The 13,816-nt window shown below is 39.3% G+C and overlaps 1 protein-coding gene across 1 annotated transcript; it reads left to right on the top strand.

Annotated features, from left to right (window-relative positions):
• The first annotated feature begins 8,209 nt into the window (after positions 1-8,209).
• On the top strand, positions 8,210-9,141 carry LOC139129356 (fibronectin-like). Its single transcript, XM_070694989.1, has 2 exons — positions 8,210-8,291; positions 8,840-9,141. Exons 1-2 carry the CDS (start codon positions 8,210-8,212, stop codon positions 9,139-9,141), a joined length of 384 nt encoding a protein of 127 aa, XP_070551090.1.
• Positions 9,142-13,816: the final 4,675 nt, after the last annotated feature.

The raw sequence follows: 13,816 nt of genomic DNA, 5'->3' as shown, positions 1-13,816 counted from the left end.
AACGTGTTTATCTCAAATGGTGAGTTATTTAGCTTACATGCACATGAATGCAGTTCACTTGCGTTTTGAAAACCTATGGAACATATTCTAACCGAAAAAGAAATTTGTGTTCTATTCTTAACACCCTTATACTGACTAAACTTGTTGAACAAAGAATATGAAAAGTGAGTGTGATTGAAATTAAAACACGTTATCTTTCTGAAAAATATCTTTTTGTTCGTTTGTGCTCTGAACTGTTTTGATATTGGTAGCTCGTGCATGTTTAATGTTTGTAAGCTTGTAGCCCACTTAAGTGCTCTAGGATTCTTGTTTGACGTGAAGACTCCCAAATAAGAAATACGTTATTTCTGAAATATATTTAACAGATGAACATATTTACTAAATTTTTAATAACGTTCCACAAATAAATGGTTCACCTGTCCCCGCATTTATTCCTCGAAGAAAACTTTTTCACACGTGAACTTGTATGCTCCTCACAGACCAGAGAAAACTTGATGTTATCGAATCCCGAACTTGGGATTAATCACACATTTTCCAATGCTTTGTCTATTTATGTATGTTGCGACTCGGATGGGCTAACACATTCAGTCGACTATGTGGTAATTGTAGCAGTTTTGTTGAAGTCAGATAACCACCGCCACCTCGGGGTTTCTGGTTTAAAATCGCCCTGGCCTACTGCCTCGGCGATTCCAAACCAGAAGCTCCTCAGGTTTGGTGGTTATCTATTACAGAATTTACAAAGGCAAATTGCACTAGCAGTTTGGATGATATCTTCCTTACTGTTTACGTAGGAGAAGAGATACTATAAACACAACAATAGAAGAGCAACAGAATTCTTATTATCAGCAATAACACCTTGACCCCATAATCAAAGAACTAATTTGAGTTTCTGCTTCACATCGCTCACTTGACCGATGGTATGATCAGTAAGGGATCACTGTCGTTCAAAGCTTGACCTGCATATTTTAGTCTTGAAACCGTGTCTTTGTGGCGAGTAAATCGTTTAATAACTATTTATTTATCCATTAAATTTGTACATTAAGACTGTCAATTATCTGAAACAGTGGGACATAATCAACCCACGTATTGTTTTGCCTCTACGTTGCTAGTACAAGATGCATACAGTCGTGATGACCCTCTGATGTTATTTTCTCTATAATCTCTCTTTCAGGCAATGTAACCGTACAATCTTGGACAAACTCCACAATAGAGGTTAGTTGGATCCATGAAGATAATATACAGAACATTATGAGATTACTGCTACCTGTGTACTTGCTGGTGATCCGTGTAAAGATGGCACGGAAACTGTACGTGAGACCGAAAGGTCTGGAACGGTCTACGATTTAACAGCAGGATCAGAATATGAAATTATAGTGACGGCTTTCAACGCCATCGGTCAAGGAAATCCATCCGCACCAGTAAATAAAAGAACAGGTAGGCAAATTGAGTCTTTATCCTTTAAGGTGAATTAAATAATGCCCTTTATCTTTCCTTTTCGGTAGCGATATGCGCCCTAAAACGAAAACAGTTAAATATTTGCTCAAGCCTTCCTTTGGGAATCCTTTAACCATCCTCCTTCACGACCACGAATAAAAATCAGGGATCACTGTGCTAGTTTTGGTACTAGAGAAACACAGCATCAAATATGTTAGTTTTACAGTTTATTCTAAGACTCCGATTATGACTTTTAAGACGGCTGCCTGAACAGTGAACAACAAGTAAAATCATTTTTGTCTTGGTAATTCCTAATAATGCTCCTTGGTAATATGACAGAACTCCATGACCTTGCCTTAACGTTTGTGTGGTACGGAAATTATTTTCATGAGTGATGCGGTGTATCCTGCGGCCGTATTTTCACGAGCGAAGCGAGTGAAAATACAGCAAGGATACACTGCATCATGATTGAAAATAACTTTCGTACCACACAAACGTCAAGGCAAGGTCATGGAGTTCTGTTATTATTACATATGTTCCCAAATTACACACGTTGGTAACTTCGTCGAACAAGTAAATTCTTTGGGTCGGCGGATGGATATTACTTAACTATAGAGTTATTCGCCACTCAGCTGGTACACTCAAACAACGTCACTCACACAAATGACACTACAAAATGTTTTCAAGTGAAACCGTTCGTATTTTATATCATTATAATCAAAATTAATGTACACTGAAACAAGAACAATGAGTAAAACTTCAAAACAAGAAAGTCTAATTATGTTATCGGTTGAATCATTCAATCTGAGTCGGAATCGGAGTAGATCACTGCAGGTCGGCGACGTTTGGCTGGAGGCGATGCAACGTGGTATACAGGTGAAGACTGTTCAGATAGGGAATTATTTCCGGTGATGTTGAAGGTAAAGTTGAACGATCCACCACTGATTTGTGCATTTGAGAACATCCCTGGTAGTTGCTGCAACTGATGGAGGGCATTTTGATACATTGACGACAAGGGACCTCGAACAGCATACGAAGGACCGGCAACCGGTCGCGGTGTATGTTCGGCCGGCATCAGGCTTGTACTTCCGGTCGCGGTCGGTCGTGGATGCAGGTTGTGTACCGGCGAGTATGTTGCTCATCTGACGCTACTGGTCTGTACTGGCCACAGAATGACGGTTGAGTTTTTTGCCCGCTTAGCTTAGTTGTGAAGCCACAGTTGGTGGAACGCCGGCATCGAGCAGTCGTTGTACGCAGGCTTCACGAGCGCTGTGATTACTCAATTTGTCAGTGAGTCCCGTCGCTAAGAAAAAGATCTAACTCAGGTGGTGGAATTTTTAGAACTTCGCAAGTTTCTTCTGTCATGGTGTTAATATAAGCCATTCCTTCAAAACTGCCACTTCGCGTCTTGTTTTCATTTCGTTTTGTTTTTTCTGCGCTCCAACTTGGACGTCGACATCAGCTGTGTTGACACGGGCACATCTAACTGTGCTCGCAGTCCCAGACGGCACTGTCAATGACGCTACCGTCATGTTATCCTTAAAAAATACTTGTTTCTCCGTGTCACAAGGTGTTTCCATTGTGTCCCCGCAATAAAATTCAATTTCGAAATGATCAACATATTCGCAATTTTGCCAGTCGTAATGCTGGTCCTCAATCGAGCCGGTTTCAGTATACAGCAGACGACAATTTTTTACCAAAGTATAAAATAGTCCACCAAATTTGATACCCATTTGCATAATTTAGCGTGAAAATACCGAAAAATTATTGAATGGGCACGTGACTAATTTGCATAGTTATTTGATGGATGGCTTGTGACATTCTCCTTCAATCTGTAAGTACGTTTTAGCTGTTTGACAAGGAGTTTTTGTTAATATTTTGTATTATTATTATAAAATTAATAAAGTGTAGGAAGCAACTGTGTGGTCAATATGATATGCAATTTATCCTGCCAGAAACCGAATTTTGAAAAGGAACTATTTTTCTCATATGCACATTACTGAGATTCAATACCAACTTTATGTGGTGGGGCAAAATAGAATAATCTGCAGTACATATTAATAATATATTGTATTGATAACAAAGTATGTTAAGTCAAGTTTTTAGATTTTTGTAGGATTCCAGTAACGGTTCTTGTGTTTGTTACTGTTAGTACATACAGGCGTCACAGTCGTATGCGTTGCAGTTAGCAGTGTAATACATTGCATTACTGCAGTAATCTACATTAAATATTTGAGAAAAAACAGTTGTTAAACATCTAATAACATTATTGTCTCTGATTGTCACTTTTCCAATTTTACGCACACATGGCATCGGTAACTGAACTTTATTGTTAGTGCCGCAACTAATAATTATTAATTGATAATGTTTCTATCTTTCTCACATCTATAAAATTATGGTGAACTAGACAGAATTTTCTCTTATTTCCGCAACATTTCGGAAAATACGTTTGCCTGATATTTTTCTTTTTCCCCAACAGATCCCAATCCTGTTAGGTTGTTCAAAGTCATTTCACCGGACAGATCAACAGATTCTATTCAGGGGTCATGGGCTACACCAGATGGCCTAATTTCAAGCTATAGGATTGAGTGTTTTAGTTCAACTGGAGGTAATCCATACCCTGTTAGAAATCTGGACCCTGCTATAATAGAATACACGTGTACAGGATTGTCAGCCGGTCATCTGTATACCAATGTCTGTTTACACCGTCAGTGGGACAGGAAATGACGATGACAGATTAGAAAGTGAACCAGCATCTGAAGACAAAAGAGTTTGTAAGTAATAGACTTGCTTGTGTTTGTGTATTTGTGGCTTTGAAATTCTTGCACTTTGTTGAGTATTATAATAATTTAATTGATATCTTTGTATGTTTTTTCTTTTAATAATACACATACCTATACAAGAAATTATGACACAGATAAAAAATAAAATTGTTGTTTCGTTAATTTGCGCTATGGAAAAAGGTCGCATGTTTGGTGAAACCTTTTGATGATTTAATGATTTCTATTATGTGTTTCTCGCTGTTAGTACAGACATAAAGGGTCTATGGTACAAAACATTATCACGATCGAGAGAATTGCAGTTTCAGTATTTGCAGTGTAATACTTTGCATCAATGAAATGTTCTGTCCTTATTCTTGAGAATATTGTCCCGTAAAACATGAAACAATTTCATCATGTCCGATATTCACTTTTGCAAAGCATACATCGAATGAGAAGTTAGCGAAAAGACAGAAATCGTGGTGATCTATTACCAGACTGTGATGGCTTAACTAACAATTGATAATATTTCTACCCCTCTCAGTAGAATTGTGGCTTGCGTTACTAAATTGTCTGGTTTTTTTTTTTCATAGCTTTTGCAAGGAAAAACGTTTGCTTAATTATTTTGTTTACTTTGCATAGATCCCAATACTGTTGTGGCGCTCGGAGTAAGTTCACCGGAAAGATCAACAAATTCTATTCAGGGAACATGGACAAGACCAGAAGGCCTAATTTCAAGCTATAGAATTGAGTGTATTAGTTCAGCTGGAGGTAATCCACACCTTGTAGAAGATCTGGATTCTGATATGACAGAATATACGTGTCCAGGATTGTCAGCCGGTCATGTGTATACCATGTCTGTTTACACCGTCAGTGGGACAGGAAATGACGACGACAAGTAGAAAGTGAACCAGCATCGGAAGACAAAAGAGTTTGTAAGTAATAGAGTTAGTCGTGTTTGTACATTTATGGCTTTGAAATTCTTACATTTTCTTTATTTTGCATACTTTATCAGCGTCATGCTTATGTATTTAGTTATCATATATTCGCAAAAGTTTTATATCTATTGAGAAAATTGTATGGCATGAATGAAATAACAAATACCCACTATTGCTTGGTAAACTGCGCTATTGAAAGCAATCGTATGTTTAGTCAAACGTTTGGATGATTTTACGATTTTATTCATTCTTGTTGACGCTTTTGTCGTTATTGTCGTTAATTCAAACAGTATCACGATCGAAAGTGTTGCAATTTTGGTTTGGCTGTGTAATTCTTTGCATCAATGAAATGGTCTGCCTCTATTCTTCAAAATATATGTTTTAACCTTTATCATCTCTAGTTTCTTCTGTATGATAATCTGATAATTGATAGTTATGTATGTTTTTTTCTTCAAATGATAAACTCGCATGCTTAATAGTATACATTATTGAACATGTCATGTCTATGCAAGGAATCTTATTACATTGATTGAATTAAAAGTAAACATTGTTGTTTTGTTGATCTGCGCTATTGGAAATAGTCGTATGTTCACTTAAAACTATTAATGATTTTTTATTTCTATTTAGCCCTGTGACGCTTTTGTGTTTCTCGTCGTTAGTACAAAACAGTATCACGATCGAAAGTGTTGCAGCTTCAGTATTGGCAGTGTAATGCTTTGCATTGATGAAATGTCGAGTCTTTGTTCTTGAGAATATTGTTTTTAAAAAGTGTAATAATATTATCATCTCCGACTTTCACTTTTACAAACACACATCGAATGAGAAGTTGGCGGAAAGACAAAAATTGTGGTGATCGATCACTAGACGGCATGTGGATGGCTTAACTAACAATAGTCAATCGATAATATTTCTAACTCTCTCAGTAGAATTGTGGCTTGCGTTACTAAATTGTCTGTTTTTTCCCATATTTTTTGTCAGGAAAAACGTTTGCCTGATATGTTCGTTTGTTTTGCATAGATCCCAATATGGTTGTGGCGCTTGAAGTCAGTTCACCGGACAGATCAACAAATTCTATTCAGGGATCATGGTCAATACCAGAAGGCCTAATTTCAAGCTATAGGATTGAGTGTATTAGTTCAACTGGAGGTTCTCCTCATCATGCAGAAGATCTGCACCCTAGTAGTACAGGATATGCTTGTACAGGATTGTCAGCTGTCATCTGTATACCATGTCTGTTTACACCGTCAGTGGGACAGGAAATGACTACGACAAGTTAGAAAGTGAACCAGCATCTGAAGACAAACGAGTTTGTATGTAGTAGGCTTACTTTTGCTTGTGCATTTTTGGCGTGAAATTCTTGCAGTTTAAGTATGATAATCTGATAATTGATATCGCTGTATGTATTTTTTCTATACAAGATAAACTTTACATGTCTAAACAAGAAATCTTATGACACTGATGAAATTAAAAGTAAACATTGTTTTTTTGTAAATCTGTGGTGGTGAAAAAGTCGTATGTTTGATAAACCCTTTGATGATTCAATGATTTCTATTTAGCCTTGTGTACACTTTGTGTTTCTCGCTGTCGGTACAGACATAGAGGGTCTATGGTAAAAAACAGTATCACGATCGATAGAATTGCAGTTTTGGTATTTGCAGTGTAATATTTTGCATCAATGAAATGGTCTGTCTATACTCTATAAAGTTATTCCCAAAAATACCGGGATATACGTCCGAGTACATCGTGCAGTGGAGATATTGTCCGAGACGCTTAGCATCGAGGACAATATTTCCGCTGCACGATGTATTCGGATATAAATTCCAGTATTGGGAAATAACGTTATTATGATAAACCTTCTTGGTCCAACTTTAAACGAAAAAAGTCGAAATTGAATTGTTTCTTGGATGCTCGTACTGAGCGATCGCGAGCAGACCGGGAACGCGTTGAACGCGTCCGCTAAGCGCGCAGAACAAATTTTAACCTGCTCTGAGCAGTGCACATGGTGGAAACTGTAGGTCAGCAGCATAATTTCATTATATAATAATTGTCATTATAGAATAATTGTCCCCGAGGTTATCTTTTGCCCAGTTAAAGCGATGAAATTCGTTTCTTCACCTCGATAAATTTTGTATGTGCGATGTGTGATAGTGAGAATGCGTGTGTGAGTGCTTCACGAACTCTAGAACATGTGGAGCGGTCTCAGTCGGAAAAAAAATGTAACAACTTAGCCGGCTATTGAACCACTCTTTTTTGGGAGCGGAGATGTAGCCGAGCGGTTCTATCTGTGGCCTCTCCGCTAGGCGACTGATGCCGTATGTTGTGGGTTCGAACCCGATTGAAAACTAGCCGTATTCACTCGAATTTACGGGTTTTGGACTGACCGTGATTTAATTTATGAAGTGATCAATACTAAGAAGCATATATATATTTGTAAAAGATGTAAATATTCTCTTCTGTTCCCCCATGTTGACGTGAAGGTGTGTTGGGGTCAAAGGTCAAATAGTGTCTGATGACACCTAAGGTTATTATACTCAGCGTCCAAGCTATTGGACTCCGTGCCCTCTGATATCGAAAGTTACCGTACGACGAAACTCCATAGGTTACAGACACAGGTGTATAATAATTGAGAATATTATTTTGTAAACATGTAATAATTAACATTTCCAATTTACACTTTTGCAATGTTTAAAGCACACATCGAATGAGAAGTTGGCGGAAAGACAGAAATCGTGGTGATCGATCACTAGACTGCATGTTGATTGCTTAACTAACAATAGTCAATCGATATATTTCTACCCCTCTCAGTAGAATTGTGGCTTGCTGTACGAAATTACGTTTGGCCGATATTTTCGTTTGTTTTGCATAGATCCCAGCACTGTTCGGGGATTCAGAGTCAGTTCACCGGACAAATCAACGAATTCTATTCACGGATCATGGTCGATGCCATTTGGCCAATTTTCAAGCTATAGGATTGAGTGTATTAGTTCAACTGGAGGTTATCCACATCATAGAGAAAATCTGCACCATGGTAGATCAGGATATAGTTGTACAGGATTGACAGCCGGTCATCTGTATACCATGTCTGTTTACACCGTCAGTGGGACAGGAAATGACTACGACAAGTTAGAAAGTGAACCAGCATCTGAAGACAAACGAGTTTGTAAGTAATGGATTTACTCGTGTTTGTACATTTATGGCTTGGAAATTCTTGCAGTTAACTTTATTGTGCATACTTTATCAGCGTGATGTTTATGTTTAAGTGTACTTGTGGCTTTGAAATTCTCTCAGTTTTTTTGAGTACTATAACATGATGATTGCTATTGTTCTATATTTTTCTTTCAATGATAAACCCGCATAAATCATCGCATACATTATGGAAACGTTCCATGTCAATACATGTAATCTTATGACACTGATTAAATTAAATTACACATTGTAACGTTGATAATCTACACTAGAGAAAATAGTCGAATATTAAGTTAATAAAATTGATAATTTTAAGATTTCTGTTTACGCTTTTTATTTTCATTTTGCTGTTGGAAAGACACTAATCCTGTTGATCGATCACTAGCATGGCAAAACTCATAGCTGTCAATAGGTGATATTACTTTCATTCTCAGTAGAATTCTAGTTTGCTCTACTGATTGTCTGTTCTTTTCATAGCTTCACCAGGAAAACCGTTTTGCTTATATTTCGGTTTTCCCACAGATCCCAATACTGTCGGAGCGTTCGGCGTCACTTCACCGGACAGATCAACAAATTCTATTAAGGGACAGTGGACAAGACCATATGGCCTCATTTCAAGCTATAGGATTGAGTGTATTAGTTCAACTGGAGGGATTCCACACCTTGCAGAAGATCTGGACTCTAATGTGACAGAATATACGTGTACAGGATTGTCAGCCGGTCATGTGTATACCATGTCTGTTTACACAGTGAGTGGAACAGGAAATAACTACGACATATTAGAAAGTGAACCAGCATCTGAAGACAAACGAGTTTGTAAGTAATGGATTTACTCGTTGTGATATAACCGAGGTTATGTTGGTATTGTCGGTTATGTGGTAGCGTGTCGGGGCCGGCAAGGCTGGTATTCCAATGATGAAGGGATGTAAAGATGACTGGAAAAAGCGAGTACGATATAATCTAAGATGCTACTTTATTACACTAAGCTCTAAGCTACGTACATAGAGTGATGGTAAGCTGGAGACTGGCTTGAGTACACGTGGGCCAAGAGAGATATACATGCCCTCATGAATTGGCTTGAGTACACGTGGGCCAAGAGAGATATACATGCCCTCATGAATAGTAATGACAGCTCATGAATAATAATCACATGACACTACATCACATTCCCCCTCCTTATTTTGATGGAGACAGGGGTCTACATCACTAGTACGGCAAAATAATTCAGAAATCAGCAAAAATCAAAATGAAATAATACAATGCTAATACTACTGAATCTAAAAGAAAGTACATGACAAAAAAAAACTACTGACTAAGTCGGGTACAGCAACCTGGACAAACACCATTACTATAAGGGTTGGGAATTCAACATGCATTTTCGAAAACAGTGTATATCAGGTCACTACAGCCCTTTCACTACATCATTCATGCACCTTCACATACTACCGTACATCCGAGCTCCACATTCGCGACAATGCGTCTGCATTTGTATTTTCGCTGCCCTTCTTGTACTCAATCTTAAATTGATGCTCTTGCAGTATTAAACTCCATCGCAACAACCTACGATTTTTACTACACATTTTGTCTAACCAAACCAACGGATTGTGATCTGTTTGAACTGTAAACTCTCTCCCGTACAAGTAAGGATTCAAAGCTTCCACAGCCCAAACAATGGCTAAACACTCTCTCTCTCTGTAGTTGGGTAATTTCTCTCCCTGGAGAGGAGTTTTCGGCTAATATACTGAACGGATGTTCCTCTCCCTTGTCATTATACTGACACAAAACCGCACCAATACCATGGTCAGACGCGTCTGTCTGCACCACAAACGGCTTATTATAATCTGGAACCGCCAGAACTGGTGATGATGCTAAAGCATCTTTCAGCTTCTGGAAAGCATCCACACAGCTCTGAGTCCATTGAACATTGGCTGGGCTATTTTTACATGTCAGCTCAGTCAATGGAGTCGCAATGTCAGAGAAATTTGGGATAAACTTCCTGTAGTATCCTGCTAATCCTAAAAATGATCTGACGTCACGCTTTGTCACTGGTGTTGGATAATTGACAACAGCATTAACCTTATCTGCCATAGGTTTTATTTTTCCACTTCCAGCACCGTAACCAATGAAAGAAACCTCATGCGATCACTGCCACCAAAATAGCATTTAGTTGGTCTAGCAGTTCGTTTACAGCTACGTAACCTCTCAAATATGCTACGCAGGTGTTTAACATGATCTTCCCATGAATGATCATGTGGACCCAGTCATTCATATATGCTTTTTCTCTGGGCTGATTAAATGTCTTATCCATTAACCTTTGAAAAGTTGCTGGCGCATTTTTCATCCCAAATGGCATAACAGTAAACTCATACAGTCCGAAAAGGAGTGATAAAGGCGGACTTTTACCGAGCACGTTTGCTCAAGGGAATTTGCCAATATCCCTTCGTAAGATCAATCGTCGATATATAATTCGATCCGCTGATTTCCTCAATAAATTCATCAGGTCTAGGCATAGGATATGTGTCAGATACCGTAACCTGATTTAGTCTTCTATAGTTGACACAGAGTTTACATCCGCCTTGTTTTTTCTCAACTAAAACGAGAGGCGAGGCATAGGGACTCTTTGTTTCAGTGATAAATCCAGCTTTCAGCATTTCCTGCAGTTCCTCTTTAACTGTCTGTTTAGCTGCCCGCGGAAGACGATATGGTTTCTGACAAATTGGCGTTTCGTCAGTAGTTATCACATCGTGTTCTACGTGATCAGTACAACCAGGCACATCAGTTAAAGGCATTGCTCGCGATCCCTGGGATCGCCTTTGTTCTAGTCTGTAAGAGGATTATGGAGGTGTGATAGCCTTTTGTTTTCCATTGAAATTGTAATCTGGTGGGTAAATTTTCTGATGAGACAATCTGGTGCCAACGCATGCCTTTAAAACATCACTGTACTCTTGCAGTAAGCGTAACAGTTCCACACGCTGATCCTCAGTTACTGAATCCGCAATTACTACATCTCTCCAAGTCTCTGTGCTCTGATCCTCCGGTGTGTAGTACATAGAGTTTTCTATGTCCTTGTTGCACACAGCATCAACAGTGTCAACAAAATACACCGGTTTATTTATTTCTTTCTGTGCTCTCAGCATGTTGATATGATAAACCCGCTTTGGTTTTCTACGGCCACCTCGCTCAATTTCGTAATCAATGTTTGAGACTTTCCTCACCACAGTGAATGGTCCTTGCCACTGAGCACTCAACTTATGCGTGGAGGAAGGTAAGAGTACAAGTACTTTATCACCGTTCCTAAAAGAACGTTTCCTTGCTCCCCTATCGTACCACCTTTTTTGTCGTGCTTGGGCTTTTTCCATGTTCTTTTTGACAATTTTTCTCATGTCGGCAAGCCTTTCTCGCATCGTTATTACGTATTGTGCCAAGTTTTCCTCCTGTGAACTTTTCTCAGTCCACTGATCCTTGATCACAGTGAGTGGTCCTCTTATACTTCGACCATACATTAGCTCGAAAGGTGAGAAACCGGTACTCGCTTGCGGTACTTCTCTATACGCAAAAAGAAGGTACGGCAAATATCGGTCCCACTCCTTCGAGTCTTCCGCTACAAAACGTTGTAACATGGCCTTGAGCATTCCGTTAAAACTTTCAGTTAATCCATTGCCTTGTACGTGATATGGGGAAGTTCGAATTTTTGAGATCTTCAACTTCGCACACATATCAGTCATAAGACGTGACATGAAGTTTGTACCCTGGTCTGTCAAAATTTCACCAGGTAGTCCCATACGACTAAAAACTTCGATCAACGCTGTCGCAACAGTCTCGGCTTCCTGGTCTGGCATAGCCAAAGCCTCTGGATACCGAGTTGCATAATCCACGATGACTAAAATAAACTTATTTCCACGTCGAGTTCTTTTCAAGGGACCCACAATATCCATTGCGATTAACTCAAATGGTATATTTATAATAGGCATCGAAACAAGAGGCACTTTCTCAGACGCTCTCCGTCTTGCAGATTTTTGACATGGACTACAAGTCCTGCAGTATTCTGCAACATCCTTGAAAATACGGGCCAGTAATAGTATTGTAGCAGCCTTTGTTTAGTCTTTTCAATGCCAAGGTGTCCTGACAGAGGTATGTCATGTGACACTCTTAGCAATGCATTGCGACATTCCGCCGGTACTACAATTTGTCTAACTTCACACACCTTATGTGAAGAAATCCACTTACGATACAATAATTTCTCATGCTAGGAAAATCCAGTTTGATTTTCCAACAATTGATTTGCATCTGCATGCTCTCGCACCTTTGCAAGAGTAGGATCGGCCGATTGAAGTTCTCTTAACTTATCCCGATCTAATCTTAATATTTCAGCATATTCCTGCTGACATTTCAATCCAGTGAAAATGTTCTTAGACACTTTCGAAGTGACGTCATCACTTTCCTCGTCATCACTGATGTCACTCAGATCTGATGAAGTCTCATCAAACGGCTCGTCAAGGGCTGATGCATCATGAGAGGTATCATTACACTCACTCTCACTGTTTACATCATCCGCTTTCCAATCATTTAAATTGTCCTCATCAAACAATCTAGAGATACCCAGTGATTCATCGTGTTCGTCATGTGACCCTTTACCTCTTGGATTTCACTGACCTCGTCAATGTGTTTTGAAGCACTGTTACTTTCATCGGATGATTCTACTTCCTCATCGAAGTCATCATCACTTTCTTCTGCTTCACTGAGAGTCGGCAATTCCTCAACAGGTATTGCTTTCACGCCAGACGCCATTTCATTTCGCTTAACTATAGCCTCGCGCTCGTCCTGCGCTTTCTTTTGACGTCTTGTGACCACTAACGCACGGCGATCCTGCAAGGCAAGCGCGTCCTCACCTAGCAGAACATCCTTGGGTATACCTTTCCATACCCCCATACGCAAAGGTCCAGTGAAAATTTAACTTTCGATGTGGGCTTTGACAACAGGCGCCTCGTGCACTGTTTCGTCTGCAAAACTAATATTGCAAGTCTGTCCAGGCAAATAGTTAGATTGTTGTACGACCTCTGGCTTTACCAAGGTTTGACAACAACCCGTGTCCCTCTGAATACTCACTGGTTTACCGTCTAAACACCCAACGTAAGTATTTCTCCCAAGTAGATATTCATTACCAAATTCAGCCCAAATATCATAGCCTTTGTCATCCTGACTTTTGACATGGCCAACGACCTTTGTCTTTGCTGAACCTGCATTTTTATCAGACTTTTGTTCGGGACAATTTCTTACCAAATGACCAGTTTTCCTACAAGTATAACATGCAGCTGAGGGCTTTGATTTCTTACTGCTCAGGGATGAGTTATCAGTCTTCTTTCCCTCACCCTCTTTTGCTGCTTGTTCTTATTGTTAAAACTTTTGAAACCCCACTTCCGCTCAGTCTGATCGCTAGCAGCGCCAGAATGCGCACATTTGTATGTGTCACCAAGTTTTACCAACTCCTTATTGTGTTTA

Source organism: Ptychodera flava, chromosome 3 (genome assembly GCF_041260155.1).
Source record: "Ptychodera flava strain L36383 chromosome 3, AS_Pfla_20210202, whole genome shotgun sequence".
Classification (NCBI taxonomy): Eukaryota; Metazoa; Hemichordata; class Enteropneusta; family Ptychoderidae; genus Ptychodera; species Ptychodera flava.
The sequence above is the reverse complement of the archived record's forward strand: the minus strand, read 5'-3'. Positions and strand labels throughout refer to the sequence as shown.

Bases quoted from the DNA above. Each gene is read 5' to 3' on its own strand.
- LOC139129356 (XM_070694989.1), top strand. From the start codon at position 8,210: ATGTCTGTTTACACCGTCAGTGGGACAGGAAATGACTACGACAAGTTA. The intron at 8,292-8,839 runs GTAAGTAATGGA...GTTTTCCCACAG, and splicing joins ATCTGAAGACAAACGAGTTT to ATCCCAATACTGTCGGAGCG.